The sequence below is a fragment of the Chiloscyllium punctatum genome, chromosome 29 (genome assembly GCF_047496795.1).
Source record: "Chiloscyllium punctatum isolate Juve2018m chromosome 29, sChiPun1.3, whole genome shotgun sequence".
Lineage (NCBI taxonomy): Eukaryota > Metazoa > Chordata > Chondrichthyes > Orectolobiformes > Hemiscylliidae > Chiloscyllium > Chiloscyllium punctatum.
In genome coordinates, this window is record NC_092767.1 from 62,876,199 (window position 1) to 62,898,273 (window position 22,075).

The following is a 22,075-nucleotide window of genomic DNA, read 5'->3' on the forward strand; positions in this document are numbered from 1 at the left end:
TGCATTCATGTAGAACTCTGAGCTCAAAAACTGCATGAATTTATGTAAAACTCTGTTATCTCACTTTTTAGATTAGAATCAATCTAAACATCAGGTCATAGACAGAGAACACAGGGGGCTAACACCTTCAACATATTGTCTAGCTATCACCATTGTTAACAGCTAACCCGAGAATGCAACTTTTAAAAAAAAGGGTTTTGTGATTTACACATGAAAGAAGTGAAACTATCACTGTATTCTAACAGATGAAAGGCTTAACAATCAATTTTTCAATGTATAATTTCAGTTACATCACACTGCAAATTTTTGCTATAAATTCTGTGTTACGATCGAGCCCTCCACTATCACCTGATGAAGGAGCGGCGCTCCAAAAGCTAGTGCTTCCAATTAAACCTGTTGGACTATAACCTGGCGTTGTGTGATTTTTAACTTCATTTAGCACAGTAAGGGTTACCCTGTAAATGCACAAAGTCACTCTTCATTGAGCAGGGTAAGGTTTACTCTATCACTGTACAAAGTCATAGAGTCATAGAACTAGAGATATACAGCATGGAAACAGACCCTTTGGTCCAATTCATCTTATATAAATCTCTTCCCACTTGCCAGCATTTGGCCCATATCCCTCTAACCCATTCTTATACCCATCCAGATGCCTTTTAAATGTTCTATTCATGCCAGCCTCCACCACTTCCTTTGGCAGCTCATTTCATATATGCACCACCCTATGTGTGAAAAAGTTGCCCCTTTTATATCTTTCCCCTCTCACCTTAAACCTATGCCCTCTAGATTTGGACTCCCCCAACCCCAGGAAAAAGACCTTGTCTATTTACCCCATCCACGCTCCTCAATAAAATTAGATTTCCTACAGTGTGGAAACAGGCCCTTCGGTCCACACCGACCCCCCGAAGAGTAACCCACCCAGACCCATTTCCCCCTGACTAATGCACCTAACACTATGGGCAATTTAGCATGGCCAATTCATCTAACCTGCACATCTTTGGACTGTGGGAGGAAACCGGAGCACCCAGAGGAAACCCACGCAGACACAGGGAGAACGTGCAAACAGACAGTTGCCCAAGGCTGGAATTGAACCTGGGTCTCTGGCGCTGTGAGGCAGCAGTGCTAACCACTGAGCCACCGTGCTGCCCATGGTCACTCTCCAGCCTCTGACACACCAGGGATAATAGCCTCAGTCTATCCAGCCTCTCCCTATAGCTCAAACCCTCCATACCTGGCAACATCCTGGTAAATCTTTTCTGAACCCTTTCGAGTTTCACAATAGGAGGGAGACCAGAATTGATCGATAGATTGATTTATTGTCACATGTACCAAAGTACAGTGAAACGCTTTGTTTACAGACAGATCATAGTAACAAAGGAGGCACAGATCAAAAAGACTTAGACATAAGCATACAGGTTACATTGTACAGGGTGCACATGAGGTGAGATTAGCTTTAACAGGATAGGCATTATTTGAAGCTACAAACTTTTGTCCTGGGTCTGCGAATCCAGGGTTGCCAGTACTTGGGCCTGGATGATCATAGGAACCCCAAACCTGTAATTAAATTTAATAGAACATTGTTGGTAGTTTTTACTGATTTATAATTTAAGTTTAGAAGTGTAGTATGTTTATAAAAATGGTAGATTTCAAGCTGCTGCAGGGAGCTTGCAATGAGGTGCACGGTGGTGGTGCCATCTTGAATCTTGCACACAATATACCAGTAGTGGCCGAACCAATGTCCTGTACAGCTGCAACTTGACCTCGCAACTCCTGTACTCAATGCACTGACCAATAAAGGCAAGCGTACTAAACACCTGCATTTTTAGCAAGGGAAGGGTTACTCTGTTCCTGTTCATTGAATAGGGTAAGGGTTACTCTGTAATTGTACACTGTCACTGTTTACTTCGCAAGGTAAGGGTTAATCTGTAACTGTGCTGAAAATGTGTTGCTGGAAAAGCGCAGCAGGTCAGGCAGCATCCAAGGAGCAGGAGAATCGACGTTTCGGGCATGAGCCCTTCTTCAGGAAGAAGGCTCCTGAAGAAGGGCTCATGCCCGAAACGTCGATTCTCCTGCTCCTTGGATGCTGCCTGACCTGCTGCGCTTTTCCAGCAACACATTTTCAGCTCTGATCTCCAGCATCTGCAGTCCTCACTTTCTCCTAGAAGATTTTAATCTGTAACTGTACAGAGCCACTGTTCATTTAGCGGGGTAAGGATTACTCTGTCCCTGTTCATTGAATAGGGTAAGGGCTCCTCTGTAACTGTACACAATCACTTTATGTTGTTCAGCAGGGTAAGGGTTAATCTCTAATCCTGCAGGATTTGCTCCTGTCAGATAGACTTCGCATTCTGTTTTTATCACTGCGCAAGCAATTTCGTTGTGAAACTCCTGCAGAGGGTAGTTTATTTAAACCCAGTGCTGGGGCTGCTACCGCCCTTGCAGTTTTCACACTGTTTTCCCAGAAGCTGGATTTGGTGGCGGGTGTGAGGAATGCTGTGGACTGAGCTCTGACTCACTGAGGTCTGGAGCTGACATTGAAACTGCGCAGACCTGCACGTACAGCTGCCTCAACACGATAACATCTGAGTGCTGGTGTCAACTACGTGAGCCTGAGGCACTCTGGTTCTGCCTGGTTACGTTGACCACTTTAGAAATGTGGTTCTTTTTGATATTGATAGCGCACACCCTTGTCAGCTGTACACACAAACACAGCAGCGTTCCAGAGATCATTGAGAGCTAAAATATAACAAGTAGACAGAAGGATTTTAACACTCATTTATGGGACGTCAGCTTCACTCGCTAGGCCCAACCCTAATTGCCCAGAGGGCAGTTAAGAGTCAACCACATTACTGACTCTGGAGTCACGTGTAGACCAGGTTAGTGAACCAAATAGGGTTTTCCCAACACTGGCTTCATGGCCATCATTTCACATTTAGATTAGATTCCCTACACTGTGGAAACAGGCCCTTCGGCCCAACCAGACCCTCCGAAGAGTAACCCACCGAGATCCATTTCCCTCTGACTAATGCACCCAACACTGTGGGCAATTTCCCATGGCCAATTCACCTGGAGGAAACCCACGCAGGGAGAATGTGCAAACTCCACACAGACAGTCGCCTGCGGCTGGAATCGAACCTGGGACCCTGGTGCTGTGAGGCTGCAGTGCTAACCACTGAGCCACCGTGCCACCCATTTATTGGATTCAAATTCCACCATTTGCCATGGCAGGATTCAAACTCAGGCCCCCAGAAGATTCAGAATTAATGATCGAGTGATTATACCACTAGGCTATCATCTCAAGTTTTCTTTTAAGGAGTTGCTATATGCAGTATAAACACAGGTTATATACTGCACTACAGATATAAAGTGCCTTGCATCTCAGTGACTGGGGAGGTAATGGCTTGGTGGCATTATAACTACTTCACAAATTCAAAGATCCGTGGACTGTTTCTGGGGAAGCAGGTTCGAATCCTGTCATGGCAGATGGTGGAATCTGGATTCAATAAAACTCTGGAATTAAGAGTCTAATGATGACTGTGCTAATTGGTGGAGGGAACCCTTTAGGGAAGGAAGCTGTTGTCCTTACCAGGCATGTGATCCTCGGCCCACAGCAATGAGGTAGCTTAGCCAGTAACACCCACATCCAAAGAATGAAAACAGAAGCTGCTGTTAGGGAATGAGAGTTATTAGTTCAATTCTTATGGGATGGGGTGAAATGCAAAGATCTAAACTCATACTCCAGGTCTCCCTCAGTATAAACCCCTCCTGCACTTGTGGAGAGAGAGAGACACACACAGACACAGAGACAGAGACAGAGACAGACAGACATAGAGGGGCTGCAGTGTCAGACCGATCACCTTCAACTTGGCAAATCTCTGGGATTTGCATGAAATAAAATGCAAAACCGAGGGGCTGCTGCACTGTTGGTGATGAGATCATTCGATGAAATGTTTCCGAAAGGTACTATCCACTGGGCATGTGAAATCCTTTCAGCAATTCTGGCCAGTTGCGAATTGTCAATTGACACCACAAGAGATCATGTGGATATTATCACCTTTCTGTTGGAGGGAGACTGTGGACTGCAAATTGGCTCAGTGTTTCCTGCACTTCATGGGTGCTTTACTGGCAGAAAAGAGCTGTGGTACATCCAGTGTAAGGAGACACAAAAAGGTAAGATATTTTTTACATCGTTTTTTTCAAATAACAAGGGCATACATAGGCACATAAACATATGGTACATATACAAAGCATATACACATAGGAGATATAAATATGGTACATATACATAGCAGACATGTAGGTGTAAATGGAAGTTTGGTGTGGCAGTGTAGAGAAGGCTTTACTTTCAGTTTAAAAGAATAAAGGGAGCTGTACCCTGTATCTAAGCCCATGTTGTACCTGTCCTGGGAGTGTTTGATAGGGTCAATGCCAGGGGAGTTTCAAGCTGAATAACCCATAGTGTTCAGGGATATGTAGGTTAGGTGCATTAGTCAGGGGAACTGTAAAGTAATAGGATAGAGGAATGTGTCTGGGTGGGATACACTTTGGAGGGCCAGTATGGACTTGTGGGCCAAATGGCCTGTTTCCACACTGTAGGGATTCTATGGTTCATTTTCAATTTAAAAGCATAGACAGATTGTTACTTTCTGTTTACTTTTGAGTAAAGGAGGCTTAAATTTCAATTTAAAAAAAGCTTCATTCATATCTAACCCTGTGCTGTCCCTGTATTGGGAGTGTTTGATAGGGACAGTGTAGAGAGAGCTTTACTCTCATCTAACCCTGTGCTGTCCCTGCATTGGGAGTGTTTGATAGGGACAGTGTAGAGAGAGCTTTACTCTCATCTAACCCTGTGCTGTCTCTGTCCTGGGAATGTTTGATGGGGACAGCGTAGAAGGAGCTTTATTCTGTATCTAACCCCGTGCTGTCCCTGTTCTGGGAATGTTTCATGGGTATAGTGTAGAGAGAGCTTGGTTAACCCACCTAGCCTGTGCATCCCTGGGCACTATGGGGAAACTTAGCATGGCCGATCCACCTATCCTGCACATCTTTGGACTTCTGTTGATAAATTAAACTTCTCACCATTAAGATTCCAGGTTCCTTGTTAAGTTGAACAAAAAGGCAATGCTGTGCTAATGTAGGTAAGGAGGTGAACACTGTCTCCAACCTCACACTGTTCCTGTCCACTAGGTCAAACACAAGACTTAGAACAGAAAGTGAAAATTACATTCGAACAACAGAGTGACTCACAATGTGGACAAGCTGAAAGCACTCAGCCATCACTCCTCATATGTCAAGAACACAAAACACTTTAAATTCCAGGACTAAATCAAAGAGCCAACGTACTCCAATAACTATTGTGCTCCGAGCCCTCAGTGACTGAGGTTAGCTACAATCGCTGGATTCCAACATAAAATCCGTTTCCAATTTATTCTGTTAAGCCTGCACTTGACTGAGAATCAGTTGACTGAGAATCAGTTGACTGAGAATCAGTGATTTCTTCTGTTCTGAAAGAAGGGTCATTAAACCTGCAATGTTAACTCTGATTCCTGTCCACAGACGCTGCCAGGTCTGCTGAGAATTTTCCAGCAATTTCGCTGTTTTAGTTTCTGATTTCCAGCATCCACAGTTCTTTTGTTTTTTTCTCCCCCCTGTTTGATTAGACTATTTCCTCAAGGGATATTAGGGATGGGCAATAAATGCTGGCCTGAGGGTGAAATATTATTTGGCGGGGGTGTGATATGTAGCCTCATCCATCAGATAATGGAGCAGCATCAAGGGGCCAAACAGTCTATTCCTGCTCCAACGCTTGGTTGCCAATAAAGCCCTCATGTCTATAAGCCAATACATAAATAAACCAGTCTTTTACTTCTATGTTTCCAGCCCCGCCTGAATCTCTTTCCCTAACCTTCTCTCTGTAAAAGGGCAAGTGCAGAAGAAGGCCACTCAGCCCATCAGAGCTTGTACGAGGGAGCATAACTACAAATTGAGGGGTTTAAGACAGATGTCAGAGGCAGGTTCTTCACTCAGAGAGTGGTAAGGGTGTGGAATGCCCTACCTGCCAATGTAGTTAACTCAGCCACATTAGGGAGATTTAAACAATCCTTGGATAAGCACATGGATGATGATGGGATAGTGTAGGGGGAACGAGCTGAGAATAGTTCACAGGTCGGCGCAACATTAAGGGCCCAAGGGCCAGTTCTGTGCTGTATTGTTCTATGTTCTAAAACTATACGACCAGTCTGATTTGCCTGCTCTTTCCCCATAATCCTGCAGGGTTTTTTTTTATTGCCCTATGCCTGCCTTTTGAAAATTATTACTGAATCAGTCACTGATTTCTCAATTTGGGAAGTGCATTCGAGACCATTTTACAGGGTTTGAAAGAATTCTCCTGCTCTCAGACTCTGGTAATTCACTTCTCTCTCTCCCTGCAGTTTTCAGCAGTGTTCTCCCAGTTATGTGCAGCCACTCACTTCCTCACTGCTGGCCCACTGCACACCATGCTTCCCCCCCCGCTATCCCAATTCTCGACCCAGGAACATATTCCATCTCTCCGATCATTTGCTGTCGCTGAACTTCACCGAGAACATTTTCCTCTGGGCATCAAAAGGCTGTCAGCTAAACACAATAACGGAATCTTTGCTCCCCCTGTAGAAATGAAACTTCAGCCCCACCTATACTCATCAGCCAGGGATTTTTGGAACAATGACAGATGACTCACACAGAGCTGAGGAATTAGCAGTGACTCTGACACAAGTCTTTTGAGCCATAGTAAAAGGAAACAGCATGAAGTCCAACATTGCAACTGTGGCCACTGGGTGATGGCTAGATTGGGTTATAAAGAGCGGTGTTGAACCTGTTGTAGCATTTTTCACAGAGGCAAGTCAGGGAGGACGTTTCCCCCATCATTCTCAGGTAGCTGCACCTGTCAGCAGTCCCAAAATATCTAATATGGGGGAGGTGATGGCCTAGTGGTGTTGTCACTGGACTATTAATCCAGAGACCAAGTTAAAATGACCTGAGGACCCAGGTTCGAATCCTGCACAGCAGCTATTTGAATTAGGAGTCTAATGATGACCATGAATCCATTGCCAGGTTTCAGGGAAAAGCCTACCTGGTTCACAAATGTCCTTTAGGGAAGGAAACTGCCATCCTTTTCTGCTTTAATGTAACTCCAGACCTGCAACAATGTACCTGACTATTAACTGCTCTCTGGGCAGTTAGGGGTAGGCAATAAATGCTGGCCCAGCCACTGATACCCTCATCTCGTGAGTGAATTTTCTTTTAAAAAAACCTGCTCGGGTTAAAAAGGAGTGACTTTCTATCCATCTCCTCATGACCTCAGGGTTAAAGACCATCAGAGGTCACTTTTGCAATGTGAGAAATACAGCAGTCAACCTGCCCACAGTAAGTTCTCACGAACAGCTTAAGGACTTAAAAAAACACAGAGGGCTATTTGGCTCTTCCAACCTGTGCTCACCCCACCAACGCCCATGTTTGAACCAAGGCTGTAATGAGGTCAGGAGCTGAACCCAATCTGGGCATCACTGAGCAGGTTGTTGCTGAGCAAGTGTTGCTGAATAGCACTGTCCAACACTTTACTGATGATCGAGAGTAGACTGATGGGGTGGTAATTGGCCAGGTTGGATTTGTCCGGCTTTTCGTGTACGGGACATACCTGGGCAATTTTCCACATTAGATTCGATTCCCTACAATGTGGAAACAAGTCCACACCAACCCTCCGAAGAGTAACCCACCCAGACCCATTTCCTGACATTTTCCCCTGACTCTCATGCACCTAACACTCTGGGCAATTGAGCATGGCCAATTCACCTGACCTGCACATCTTTGGATTGTGGGAGGAAACCCACGCAGACACGGGGAGAATGTGAAACTCCACACAGACAGTCGCCTGAGGCTGGAATTGAACCCGGGTCCCTGGCCCTGTGAGGCAGCAGTGCTAACCACTGAGTCACCGTGCAGCACATTGTCAGGCGATACTATTGTAATTATGCTAGAACCACTTGGCTAGAGAAGCAGCAAGGTCTGGAACACAAGTCTTCAGTACTATTGCCAGAATGTTGTCTGAGCCCACAGCCTTTGTAGCATTCAATGCCTCCAACCATTTTCCAGATGGGCCGATGGGCTGAGAAGTGGCAGATGGAGTTTAATTCAGATAAATGAGAGGTGCTGCATTTTGGGAAACCAAATCTTAGCAGGACTTATACACTTAATGGTAAGGTCCTAGGGAGTGTTGCTGAACAAAGAGAACTTGGAGTGCAGGTTCATAGCTCCTTGAAAGTGGAGTCGCAAGTAGATAGGATAGTGAAGAAGGCGTTTGGTATGCTTTTGTTTATTGGTCAGAGTATTGAGTACAGGAGTTGGGAGGTCATGTTGCAGCATTTTATAGGACATTGGTTAGGCCACTGTTGGAATATTGTGTGCAATTCTGGTCTCCTTCCTATTGGAAAGATGTTGTGAAACTTGAAAGGGTTTACAAGAAAAGATTTACAAGGATGTTGCCAGGGTTGGAGGATTTGAGCTATAGGGAGAGGCTAAACAGGCTGGGGCTGTTTTCCCTGGAGCGTCAGAGGCTGAGGGGTGACCTTATAGAGGTTTACAAAATTATGAGGGGCATGGATAGGGTAAATAGACAAAGTCTTTTCCTGGAGTTGGAGAGTCTAGAACCAAAGGGCATAGGTTTAGGGTGAGAGGGGAAAGATATAAAAGAGACCTAAAGGACAACTTTTTCACACAGACGGTTCTTCGGGTATGGAATGAGCTGCCAGAGGAAGTGGTGGAGGCTGGCACAATTGCAACATTTAAGAGGCATTGGGATGGGTATATGAATAGGAAGGGTTTGAAGGGATATGGGCCGGGTGCTGGCAGGTGGGACTAGATTGGGTTGGGATATCTGGTCGGCATGGACGGATTGGACAGAAGGGTCTGTTTCCATGCTGGACATCTCTATGACTCTATTTCTTGATATCACATGGAGTGAATCAAATTGGCTAAAGACTGGCATCTGTCATGCTGGTGACCTTCAGAGGAGGCTGAGGTGGCTTGTCCACTTGCCACTTCTTGTTGAAGACTGCCTTCCTATGTCATTTTGCTCTTCTCTGGGGCAAAAGAAGAAGGGCTCATGCCCGAAACGTCGATTCTCCTGCTCCTTGGATGCTGCCTGACCTGCTGCGCTTTTCCAGCAACACATTTTCAGCTCTTCTCTGGGGCAGTCTACAAACTCACTTGAGACCAGACCCCTTTCCAGGACAGTGCCTTGGTTTCACTCTCACAGTCCAAAGACGTCCAAGTTGGGTGGATTCACTATGGAAAGTGCAGCACCACTGGAATAGGGTAAGAGGCTGGATCCGAGTGGGATGCTCTTCAGAGGGATGGGATGGAATTAATGGGCTGAATGGTCTGCTTCCACACGAGAGGTATTCTATGATAGAGAAAACTGTATAGGTGCATAATAGATCGACACTCTGACAGGAACATAAGACAGAGAGAGAGACAGACAGACACACATGCACAGAGATGAACAGGCTCATACAATAAATTTAGAGTCATGGGAGTCTTTCACACACAGATTTACAACAAAGACACACACTCGAAACTTAGAGATATAGAAACAGAGACAAAATACTGATAATATTACATGTAGGACTGACTGCATGATCACATCATTTTCAAAAATTAGGGGAAGTGAGTCAAATGTTGACATAACTTGTTTACAAATTTTTGTTGAAATAACTCATGAAGTTACTGCACATGGCTATCAAGAGGCAATAAAACCTTATTTACAGATAGACACAGAGATAGGAAGTCATAGAAAAAGACTGCTGGACAGCTCAAATTATCACAGGAAGAGAGTAAAGGTCAAGGGCTGCAACTGATACCACATTTTTAGTTGGGTACACGTTACTTCTGGGTTTAGTTTATGGGGTTAATTATGACTGACATGTTGTCTTGTAACACAGAAACAGGAGTAGGCCATATAGTCGTCTTGATCCTGTTCTGCCACTATTCAATGATATCATGGCTGATCTCTTGCCGAACTCCATAGTTCGTTCATGTCTTTGGTTCATGTCTCTTTGCTTATCTATCTAAGCTTTAAAATGAACAATTGATCCAGCATTGTTCCTTAGTGCTTCCTAACGTCTCTCCTGAATGGTCTGATCCTAATCCTCAGACAGTGCTCCCTAGCCCCAATGTGCAACCTGCAGGCAGTCGAGATTAGAGTGGTGCTGGAAAAGCACAGCAGGTCAGGCAGCATTCGAGGATCAGGAAAATCGACATTTCGGGCAAAAGCTCTTCATCAGGAATCAATGCAGACAGTCAATCCGTATAATATTTTGCAAATTCCACTTCGGAAATAGAACCAGTCAGACTCAAGATTGGGATACAGACAGGCTCTGACCTCACACCTTTAATGCATTGTCTGAGCCGAGATGTCACTTTTTCTAAAAATAAAACCTGACGTTATCTTGAGAATGTGACTGAAAAGAACCTCTGGGATTTACATATTGACGAACTGAAACCTGTAACCCATTCTAAAAGATGAAAGATTTAACAATCCAGATTTGTTAAACAAATTATTTGACTTGGATGATACTAATCTTTTGCTATAAATTCTGTTTTATGTTCCTGTTTCACAGCCACCTTGATGAAGGAGCAGCGCTCGGAAAGCTAATGCTTCCAAATAAACCTGTTGGTGTGTGATTTTTAACTTTGCCCACCTCAAATTATTCAACCCCCAGTGCTAGAATGGAAATACTTTAGTGGAAATAGTTCACTGCATTATACCCTATCGTTTCCTGTTAATAACTTGAAGACTTCGACCAGATCATCTCTTTTAAGAATCACACAAAAGGCCTGCAGCTCTCCCCTGAGGTTGCAGTCTGCCGCCTCCCGGAGGTTTCTCAAACCCCGATCCCTTCCCAGGACAGAGAGCCCAGCCCCAGCCCCGCCCCGGGCTGACTCATCGCGGTCAGTTCCCCCGGCTCCGTGCGTCAGCCCGGGCAGGGGATAAAAGAGTGAGGGCGGACCAGGGCAGCTCCAGTACAGCGGCTCCCGGAGTTTAGCAGCACTGACTGCGGGATTAACCATGACTAGCTTGAAAGATTTGTGCGACCTGGTGTCCGGGGTAAGTCTGGCGAAAAGGAGGGCTCGCGGATCCTGCTCGATGCACAGCAAGATCCCACGCGGAACAATAATGACTTTTATTTTTCAATGTAATAATATTTTGGGGGCGGGTGCTGTCAATCGAGGATAGTGGGACTGGGAGAGATAGATAGATAGATAGACAGAGAGAGCGAGCGCTCCTGGTTTTTATTGAGGGAGGGTCTCATTGCGCCCAGAGACGGACAGGGGACAAGGAGGCACACTCCTCCGACTCCCCAAATGGGATCCACCCCCCCCCCCCCCCCCCAAACTTTGCGGGTTGAGGAGAGGCGGAGGGAGGGAGAGAGAGAGTCCCGGGGGAAGAGAGACAGTGAAGGTCTGGCATATACAGGAATCCGGGGGTGGGTTGAGGGAGACTTGGAGGGGCAAAAAGGGGTGAGGGAAGATAGGGATCTGAAGGGTTAATGAGTGGGAGCTTTGGGGGGGGGGGGGAGTGGGCAGTGGGATCTGTAGGGGTTTTGGGGGGGGGCGATTTGGAAAAAAGGTGACGAAGGGATAGAGTGGGATTAGGGGCCAAGGGGAGGGGGGAATCTGAAATTGATTGGATTTCCTTTCGAGGTGGGGTGGTATCTGCGGGGTTGAGGCTGAAATTTGGATTTCCTTTGGGTGGGGGATATGGTGGGGGATCTGAGGGTCTGAGTGTGAGATTTGGATTACTTTTGGGGGGGGGGGAAATCAGATTGAAGGTGAGGTTTGGATTAGTTTTGGGGATGGGGGGGGGGTGAAGATCAGGTCGAAGGTGAGATTTGGATTACCTGTGGTGTGGGGATCTGGTGGTTGAGGGTGAGATTTGGATTACCTTTGGGGATGGGGGATCTGGTTGAGGGTGAGATTTGGATTACCTTTGGGGATGGGGGATCTGGTTGAGGGTGAGATTTGGATTACCTTTGGGGATGGGGGATCTGGTTGAGGGTGAGATTTGGATTACCTTTGGGGATGGGGGATCTGGTTGAGGGTGAGATTTGGATTACCTTTGGGGATGGGGGATCTGGTTGAGGGTGAGATTTGGATTACCTTTGGGGATGGGGGATCTGGTTGAGGGTGAGATTTGGATTACCTTTGGGGATGGGGGATCTGGTTGAGGGTGAGATTTGGATTACCTTTGGGGATGGGGGATCTGGTTGAGGGTGAGATTTGGATTACCTTTGGGGATGGGGGATCTGGTTGAGGGTGAGATTTGGATTACCTTTGGTGGGGGGGGGGGGGGGGGGGAGATGTGGTTGAGGGTGAGATTGTTACTGAGGGGGTGGGGAGGGGTGTTATTGTCCTGCTCCATGACCCTCTATCCCTCACCCTCTCTCTCTCTCTCCCCCACAGTGGAGCTTCGTGCACACGGACACCCCGAGCTCCTCGCAGCCGCCTGTCCCGGACCGCAGGGCGGTGAAACCCCCGACCGGCCTCCGCCGTCACTCCATGGGCCCGGGGCTGCCGACGGGGGCTCCGTGCTGGGCCGAGGACCCTCGGCACCACCGCCGCCACCGGGTGCCGCCGGGCCTGAGCCGCTGCCTGAGCCACGGCGGCTCGCTGGAGGAGGAGGAGGAGCAGCAGGAGGAGGCCCCGCGGGGCCTAGCCGGGCCTGGGGCTGGAGTCCAGCAGCCGAGCCCCCGCTACAAGACCGAGCTGTGCCGGCCTTTCCAGGAGAGCGGCCTGTGCCGGTACGGGGACAAGTGTCAGTTCGCCCACGGCCTCGGGGAGCTGCGGATCGTCAGCCGCCACCCCAAGTACAAGACCGAGCTGTGCCGGACCTTCCACTCGAGCGGCTTCTGCCCGTACGGCTCCCGCTGTCACTTCATCCACCACCCGGCCGAGGAGAGGCCTAGCCGGCCCCGCCTCCAGCAGAGCACCAGCTTCTCCGGCTTCCCCACCACCCCCACCTCCACCAGCCAGGGGCCTGAGCTGCCGGACTGGGACTCCCTCCGGGCGGCTGTCAGCCACGAGTTCGCCCGGGTCATGGGGCTGAGCTGCTGCTGCTGCAGCGGCGGCAGCGGCCGGGCCGGGGCCTGCCCCAAGGCCTGGGCCGCATCCTCGTCCTCCTCCTCGTCCCAGCACCGTCCCCCGGAGATCGCCCTCAGCCTCACCTCCGGCTCCGGCTCCTTCCGCAGCCCCTACCCCGACTCGCTGAGCGACAACGAGGAGTTCAGCAGCGGCGGCAGCAGCGGCTCCGAGTCCCCGGTCTTCGATCACCAGGCCCGGCGCCTCCCGATCTTCAGCAGGATCTCGGTGTCTGAGGATTGAGGGGAGAGAGAGAGACCTGACCCAGGCACAGGCCGGGGTTCACCCTGAGGAAGAAGGCAATACCCCTCTCTCTGCCCCACAACCCCCTCACCTTCCCCTTCTCACCCATCTCTCGCTTTCTCTACCTCTTTTTTTTTTCACCCCACTGTCTCCTCTTTCCCCATCTTTTCTCCCCCTCTTTCCTCTTTCCCCTCCTCCTTTTTTTTCCCCCTCCTCCCCTTTCCTCTCCCTCCCCCTTTCTTTTCTTTTCCCCTCTCCTTTCCTTTCCCCCCCACTTCATTCTCTCCTACCCCCTTTTCCCCCTCTCCTACCCCCTTCTTTCCCTCTCACCATCCCCCTTTTTCATTCCTCTCTCTCTCTCTCTCTCTCTCTCTCTCTCTCCCCCCCAACCCCATTTTTTTTCTCTTTTTTTTCACCCTGCTCCCTCCCTCTAATCCCTTCCTCCCTTCTCCCCCCCCCCCCCCCCCCCCCCCATACCTCTTCTTCCCCCCCCCCCCCCCAGTTCAAAACAAAAACCCCAATCTCTGGTTTGATGTGAATTCTTCAACCCTGTGGGACTGCCAGGACACTCGCCTGGAGAGTGGGAAACCCTGACTTGACTTTCTGGCTGCAGAAGAATGTGAAATTCTGCAGGTGGAGCAAAACTGTGAACCAATTCTCCATAGAAAAATGCACAGATTTCGAATTGTCTTGCAGTGACTGATCTGTTGGGGAACATGTTTGTTTTCAAACACCCTCTTTACAAAAGGAACTATTTTTTAATCTACCTGTAACAAGTATTTTTGCAATTTCTAAAGCTGTTTACTGCACAATATATAGATTTATTTAATTATTTATTACCCAGGTTATTGGAATGTTTGTATATTTAATGATATAGCAATATATTTTATTATAATTTATCTTTTTAAACCAAATAAAAATAAAGTTTTGACCTTATCTGTTTGCTATCTGATGTCTTTTTATGATAACTAGTCTCACTTGAAATAAAAGGGAATCCAGAATTCTGATGTCTCTAGTTTGCAACTGTCCGTAGTGATAATTGTACTTGGCTGAGTCCAGTAAACCCTTCAAACTTTTGCATCTTGCAATGAGTTTAGTGTGGCGTAGTGCAAGGTACCTGTAGGCTTATGCCCGAAACGTCGATTCTCCTGTCCCTTGGATGCTGCCTGACCTGCTGTGCTTTTCTAGCAACACATTTTCATCTCTGATCTCCAGCATCTGCAGTCCTCCCTTTCTGCCTGGAAACATTAACACAGTTGGATTGTGAACAAACACCATATTCTATTTAAAAATCAGAACTATTGAATGACATAAAGCAAACAAAGTTGCTGGAAAAGCTCAGACAGGCCTGACAGCATCTTGTGAAGACAGTTAATGTTTTGGGTCTGGTGTTCCTTCTCCTGAAGGGTCATCAGACGTGAAACAGTAACCATATTCTGTTAACTCACATCTTGTAACCAGTTATTAACTCACTTGTACTTTTTAGGTGGGGAAATGAAGTAACCATTGGAATAACTTGCTGAGACTGCGTCATAGAACGGAAACAGACCCATTGGTTTAACCAGTCCACACTGACCATGTTCCCAAATTAAACTAGTCCTTTCTGCACTTGGCCCATATCCCTCCGAACAGTTCTTATTTATGTATTTATCTGAATGTGTTTTTTTTTTAAAATGTTGTAATTGTACACTTGTCCACAACTTCCTCTGGCAGTTCATTCTACACATGTGGTTAGCACTGTTGCCTCACAGCACCAGAGACCCGGGTTCAATTCCTGTCTCAGGCAACTGTCAGTGTGGAGTTTGCGCATTCTCCCCGTGTCTGCGTGGGTTTCCTCCGGGTGCACTGGTTTCCTCCCACAGTCCAAAGATATGCAGGTCAGGTGGATTGGCCATGCTAAATTGCCCGTAGTGTTAGGTAAGGTGTAATTGCAGGGGTATGGGTGGGTGGTGGGTTGGTGTGGACTTGTTGGGCCGAAGGGCCTGTTTCCACACTGTAATCTAATCTAATCATAAACCACTCTTAAAAAGCATTGCTCCTCATGTCTTCTTTTAAATCTTTGTCCTCACCTGAAAAATATGGCCCCTAGTATTGGAGCTCCAGGGAAAACATCCTTGTCATTCACTTTATCTATACCCCTCCTGATTTTATAAACCTTTAAGGTCACCCCTCAATCTCGTGTTTGGGGGGGGGAAAGAGAGAGGAGACGGGTAATGTCCCAGCCTCTCTGTAACTCAAACCCTTTCTTCCCAGCAATATCCTGGTAAACCTCTTATGAACCCCTTAGCTTAATACTATGGTTCTTCTAACTGGGAGACCAGAAAAGGAGGCGTGCTCTGGAAAAGACCTCACCAATGTCCTGTACAACCTCAACATGATATCCCAACTCCTATGCTCAGAGGTCTGAGCAATGAAGGCAAGCGTGCTAAATGCCTTCTTAACCACCCTGTCTACATGTGACACAAATGCCAAAGAACTATGTACCTGAACCTCTAGGCCTGTGTTCTACAACACTCCCCAAAGGCCTACTTTTAATTGTATAAGTCTTGTCCCTGTTTGTTTTGCCAAAATACAACACCTTACATTTATCCAAATTTACTCCATCTGCCACTCCGCATTGAATTAATTGATCAAGATGTGTTTGCAATCTTAGATATGCTTTCTTCACTAGCCATCATAATTCACTGTGTTACGTGGCTTAAACTTTTCTGATCTCTGTCTCACTATATGCTCCCTTCCCCTCTTCAGTCTCTCTAATGACTCTCTCCAATGTGTAGCTCTCTCCCCATTGCTTCTAGATTCTTCCTCACTCCCTGTGAACTGTATGTGTAATACAGTTCAGACACCTGGTGTTCTACCGCTGTCTGGCTAGGAGTCTGATGCTAGAAGTGGGCAAATTGAAGTGTTCACCCAGACCTGGGCTGGGGTCAGTGGAGAAGGAGACTGAGATTTGTGTGGGAGCTGTGTGAATCCTATTGCGTACTTCAATCTCGCTGGTGCTTGAGCGATTAGCTAAGAAAAGCTGACATTGAGGGCACACATGTTTCAAATGTTCTGTTCATTTTGCAACCAAATGTTTGTATCCTGCTATTGCTTCTATTTGATTCAACTGTGAAGGTCCGATGTAAATTGGAGGAAGAGAAATGAGTCAGTTAATTCCAGGCACATTACTGTGTTCTGCTAGTCTGGTAAATATGTTTTCAGTTAATATCACTCTGTAATTCTGCAAAAATAGTCAGTGATTTATTTTCACCCCCCCCCCCCCCCCCCCCCTCCCAATACTCATGTCCTCAAGCCCGACCCCAAAATATCTGGAGAGGGTAATTGAATTCTTGTGTGCGTGAACAACTCGATGTTAACTCTTGCCTCTCTCAGCAGACCCTACTAAGTTTTAACAGCACTTTCCATTTTTATTTTCTAATTTCCATCACCCACAGCATTTTATTTCTGTCCACATGCTATTCCCAGCCCACATGGGCCCCTTCATTCTGATTGAATACAATCATCCCACCTTGTTTCCTTTCACGAGAGGCATCAATTTTTGTTCCTGATTGTGAGCCTTCGGGACCCGTGTGAGATATAATTTTCACGCAACTACATAGTGTATGGGGAGACAGTACCAGTGCCACTCAACGAATGATCTAGAGGTCCAGGCTAATGCTAACAGTTCAAATACCACTTTGGCAGTCGGTGGAGACTAATTTATTTTAAAAAATCTGTTAAGGAGAGCATGTTTCCATCGTAGTGATTGGTATGATTGATTGATTGTCATGAAGATGTATCTGGTTCACTAGTTTAAGTCCAGACCCACAGGATATGACTGACTGATTCTTAGTTGCCCCCTGAAATGGCCTAGCTGGACACTCAGTTCACTGGCAATCAGGGACAGGCACATCCCATGAAAGATCAGTAAAACAGTGACTCACAGTTATGGCACTCATTCTGAGCATAAAGCTCATTGACAGCAAATTGTCAGAGGAACAGCAGCTGCTATTGAGACAACACTGAGGGCGATTCAGTGCTGGGGAACAGAGAGTCTGCTGTCAGAATGGTCAGTGAGAAAGCCACAGATACCAAGGTCAGCAACATTGATAAAACAGGAGGCCGAAACAAAGGGAATAACAGAATTTAGTTACACAAAGTGGGTGTAACATTAAAAGGGTCTCACACACACACACATGCACTGACTCTCATTGGGTATGGTTCCCACACCCTCTGACTCTCACTGGAGTATGGGGTCCTCCACATGCACTGACTCTCAATAGGGTACGGGACACACACACACACACACACTGACTCTCACTGGAGTATTGGTCTCTCTCACACACACACACACACACTGACTCTCACTGGAGTATTGGTCTCACACACACACACACTGACTCTCACTGGAGTATTGGTCTCACACACACACACGCACACACACACTGACTCTCACTGGTGTATTGGTCTCTCACACACACACACGCACACACACACTGACTCTCACTGGAGTATTGGTCTCTCACACACACACACGCACACACACACTGACTCTCACTGGAGTATTGGTCTCTCACACACACATGCACACACACACTGACTCTCACTGGGGTATTGGTCTCACACACACACACTGACTCTCACTGGAGTATTGGTCTCTCACACACACACACGCACACACACACTGACTCACTGGAGTATTGGTCTCACACACACACACACACTGACTCTCACTGGAGTATTGGTCTCTCTCTCTCACACACACACACACACACACTGACTCTCACTGGAGTATTGGTCTCTCACACACACACACACACACACACACTGACTCTCACTGGAGTATTGGTCTCTCACACACACACACACACACACCGACTCTCACTGGGGTACAGGTCGTACAGTCATACAGTATGAAAATAGACTCTCCAGTCCAACTAATCCTCGTCGACCATGTTCCCAAACTAAACTAGTCCCACTTGTCTGTGTTTGGCCCTTATCCTTCCAAACCTTTCCTATTCATGTACATATCCAAATGACATTTAAATGTTGTAACTGTACCTGCATCCACCACTTCCTCTGGCAGTTCATTCCACACACGAACCACTCTCTGTGAAAAAAGTTGCCCCTTATGTCCTTTTTAAAACTTTCCACCCTCACTTTAAAAATATGCCCCCTAGTTTTGAATTCCCTCCCTAGGGAAAAGACCCTCGTTATTTACCTTAGCTATGCCCTCATGATTTTGTAAACCTGTATAAGGTTACCCCTCAACCTCCTATGTTCCAGTGAAAGAAGTCCCAGCCTATATTAATAACTCAAACCCTCTGGTGCTGGTAAAGTTCAGTCTTTTCTGAACCCTCTCCAGTTTAATAATATCCTTCCTATATCAGGGCGACCAGAACTGGGCACACTATTCCAGAAAAGACCTCACCAATGTCCAATATGACCTCAACATGATATCCCAACTCCTATATCCAACTGCTGGCTAGGCCAGCCATTATTGCCCAGCCATAATTGCCCAGTGGGCAGTTATGAGCCAATCAAATCACTGTGCGTCTGAAGTCACATGTGGGCCAGACCAGGTAAGGATGGCAGATTTTTTTCCCTGAATCCCTTTCGTCTGCCTTGTCCCCATTACCCTTGATCTCCTTACCAATGAAGAACATATCTATATATGACTGTATGTCCTCCTTCAGAACCATAATGATCCTGCGATTCTGGTAAAGTGCACGATACCAAGACCTTAGGATCTGTCCTGTCAGAGGGGGGAGACAGACACCACCAGCTGTAAGTTCCCCTCACTCTCCATCCCGACTTGGAAATATGTCACCATTCCTTCAGTGTCGCTGGGTCAAAATCCTGTAATTCCCTCCCTGAGGGCATTGTGGGTCAGCCCACAGCAGGTGGACCACAGCAGTTCAGAAGGCAACCCACCACCACCCGGGAATAGACAACTAACAAATAATGAAAAGTGAACGATTGCAGATGCTGGAAATCTAAAATAAAAATGTATCGTGAAAACTGAGCATCTGTGGAGGGGGAGACAGAATTAATGTTTCAAGCCTGACATGAATGTTCTTCAGAATTAATGGGTGTCAGTGTCACTGAGTTTCACTTCTGAGAAGGGGGTTTGATATTATGAGCATGTCCAGAAGGTTGGTGCAATCCCAGAGTCTAGACCTTCACGGGCCGAGATGGGCATTGTCATTGTGCGTTCAAGGGAATAGTTGGTTCCTTCTCCATGTGACGAATCGGTTCATGTTATCCGAAGCACTCCTGTCGATGCTGATCTTGTGGGGGGTTCATACCTCTCCACCAGTCAGAGCAACCTGAACGTTAAATTATCTGTAATTCTGGAGAGAAGAGCGGTGTTAGAGAACCGACTCGAAACTGTTCAGGACCAGCTGGATGTGGGGTGACAGATCCAGGCTGAAAACACAACATCTAAAAGAAAACTGGAAATCCGAAATTCATACAAAGAGCATCAGAAGAGGATGTAAGTAGCCTTCAAATGGTTATAGCTGAAAATGTGTTGCTGGAAAAGCGCAGCAGGTCAGGCAGCATCCAAGGAACAGGAGAATCGACGTTTCGGGCATGAACCCTTCTTCAGGAATGAGGAATGAAGAAGGGCTTATGCCCAAAACGTCGATTCTCCTGCTCCTTGGATGCTGCCTGACCTGCTGCGCTTTTCCAGCAACACATTTTCAGCTCTGATCCTCAGCATCTGCAGTCCTCACTTTCTCCTTCAAATGGTTATAGAATGGCAAGTGGAGTATAATGTGAGGGATAGGTGACTGAATGCCTCACAGCACCAGGGACCCGGGTTCGATTCCAGCCTCGGGTGACTGTCTGTGTGGAGTTTGCACATTCTCCCTGTGTCTGTGTGAGTTTCCTCAGAGTGCTCCGATTTCCTCCCACAGACCGAAGATGTGCAGGTTAGGTGGATTGACCATGGAAAATTGCCCATAATGTCCAGGGATGTGCAGGCTAGGTGGGTTAGCTATGGCTATGGTAGGGGGGATGAGTCTGGCTCTTCAGTGTGGACCCAATGGGCCAAATGGCCTGCTTCCACACTGTCGGGATTCTGTGATAAATGTGAAATTGTCTGTTTTAGCAGAAATAATTAAAAAGAAGCCTATTACCTAAATGGTGAGAGGTTGCAGAGCTCAGAGATGCAGAGGGATCTGAGTGTCCTGGAACATGAATCACAGATTGTTCAACATGCAACCAGGAAAGCTCATAGAATGTTACATTTCCTTGCTAGGAATTGAATATGAGAAGTAATGCCTCAGTTATACAGGTCATGACTTGGCCGATACCCTCAAATTCATTTGGAACAGCGAGACCATATTCAGACCCTAAGCCTCTATTCCCTCACCTGTATCTACTGAAGATTATAAAATGATCCTAAGAGCACTTGTTATTTTATTCCTGACAACCTTTCATAGCTTTAGATATAATTCATCCTGCCTTAGTCATTTATCTACCCACAAGGATAGCGAAGAAGGCGTTTGGTATGCTTTCCTTTATAGGTCAGGGTATTGAGTACAGGAGCTGGGAGGTCATGTTGCAGCTGTACAGGACATTGGTTAGGCCACTGTTGGAATATTGAGTGCAATTCTGGTCTCCCTCCTATTGGAAAGATGTTGTGAAACTTGAAAGAGTTCAGAAAAGATTTACAAGGATATTGCCAGGGTTGGAGGATCTGAGCTATAGGGAGAGGCTGAACAGGCTGGGGCTGTTTCCCCTGGAGCATCTGAGGCTGAGGGGTGACATTATAGAGGTTTACAAAATTATGATGGACATGGATAGGATAAATAGACAAAGTCTTTTCCCTGGGGTCAGGGAGTCCAGAACTAGAGGGCATAGGTTTAGGGTGAGAGGAGAAAGATATAAAAGAGACCTATGGGGCAACGTTTTCAAGCAGAGGATGGTACGTGTATAGAATGAGCTGCCAGAGGAAGTGGTGGAGGCTGGTACAACTACACCATTTAAAAAGCATTTGGATGGCTATATGAATAGGAAGGGATATGGGCCGGGTGCTGGCAGTCTCAATCTGAGACTAGATTGGGTTGGGATATCTGGTTGGCATGGACGAGTTGGACTGAAGGGTTTGTTTCTGTGCTGTATATCTTTATGACTCTAAGGACATCAGTCCTCCAGGATGTGCATTTACTTTTTAAAAATGTTCTCATGTTTTACAGCCTTCCTCTTTAACTAGAAAGTCTGCTTCATCTTCTTCCTTTTTGGCATTCACTCATCAGAAGTGGACAAGCTGGCTGGGACATTTATTGACCTTGAGAGGGTTCTTCTTGAGCCGCTGCAGTCCATCTGCTGTAGTTGACCCACAATGCCCTTAGGGAGGGAATTCCAGGATTTTGATCCAGCAACACTGAAGGAACGGCAATATATGTCCAAGTCAGGATGGTGAGTGGCTTGGAGAGGAACTTGCAGGGTCTGGTGTTCCCATGCATCTGCTGCCCTTATTCTTCTAGATGGAAGTGATCATGGGTTTGGAACATGCTGTCTCAGGATCTTTGGTGAATTTCTGCAGTGCAACTGGTAGATAGCACACACTGCCGCTACTGAGCATTGATGGTGGAGGGAGTGGATGCTTGTGAATGTGGTGCCGATCGAATTGGCTGCTATGTCCTGGATAATGTTAATCTTCTTGGAG

The 22,075-nt window shown here is 46.8% G+C and overlaps 1 protein-coding gene and 1 long non-coding RNA gene across 2 annotated transcripts; one reads left to right on the forward strand and one right to left on the reverse strand.

Annotated features, from left to right (window-relative positions):
- Window positions 1-1,296: 1,296 nt before the first annotated feature.
- Window positions 1,297-13,400, reverse strand: LOC140454470 (uncharacterized). The gene is made up of 3 exons (XR_011952692.1): window positions 13,260-13,400; window positions 3,587-3,666; window positions 1,297-1,554 (listed from the first exon to the last, which is right to left on the reverse strand). It is a non-coding gene; the product is annotated as an uncharacterized lncRNA (long non-coding RNA).
- LOC140454469 (mRNA decay activator protein ZFP36L2-A-like) lies at window positions 10,969-13,416 on the forward strand. Its single transcript, XM_072549233.1, has 2 exons — window positions 10,969-11,143; window positions 12,499-13,416. Exons 1-2 carry the CDS (start codon window positions 11,105-11,107, stop codon window positions 13,414-13,416), a joined length of 957 nt encoding a protein of 318 aa, XP_072405334.1. The 5' UTR covers window positions 10,969-11,104.
- Window positions 13,417-22,075: the final 8,659 nt, after the last annotated feature.

Coding starts and splice junctions, on each gene's coding strand:
- LOC140454469 (XM_072549233.1), top strand. CDS start 11,105: ATGACTAGCTTGAAAGATTTGTGCGACCTGGTGTCCGGG. Junction 11,144..12,498: donor TGTGCGACCTGGTGTCCGGG/GTAAGTCTGGCG, acceptor TCTCCCCCACAG/TGGAGCTTCGTGCACACGGA.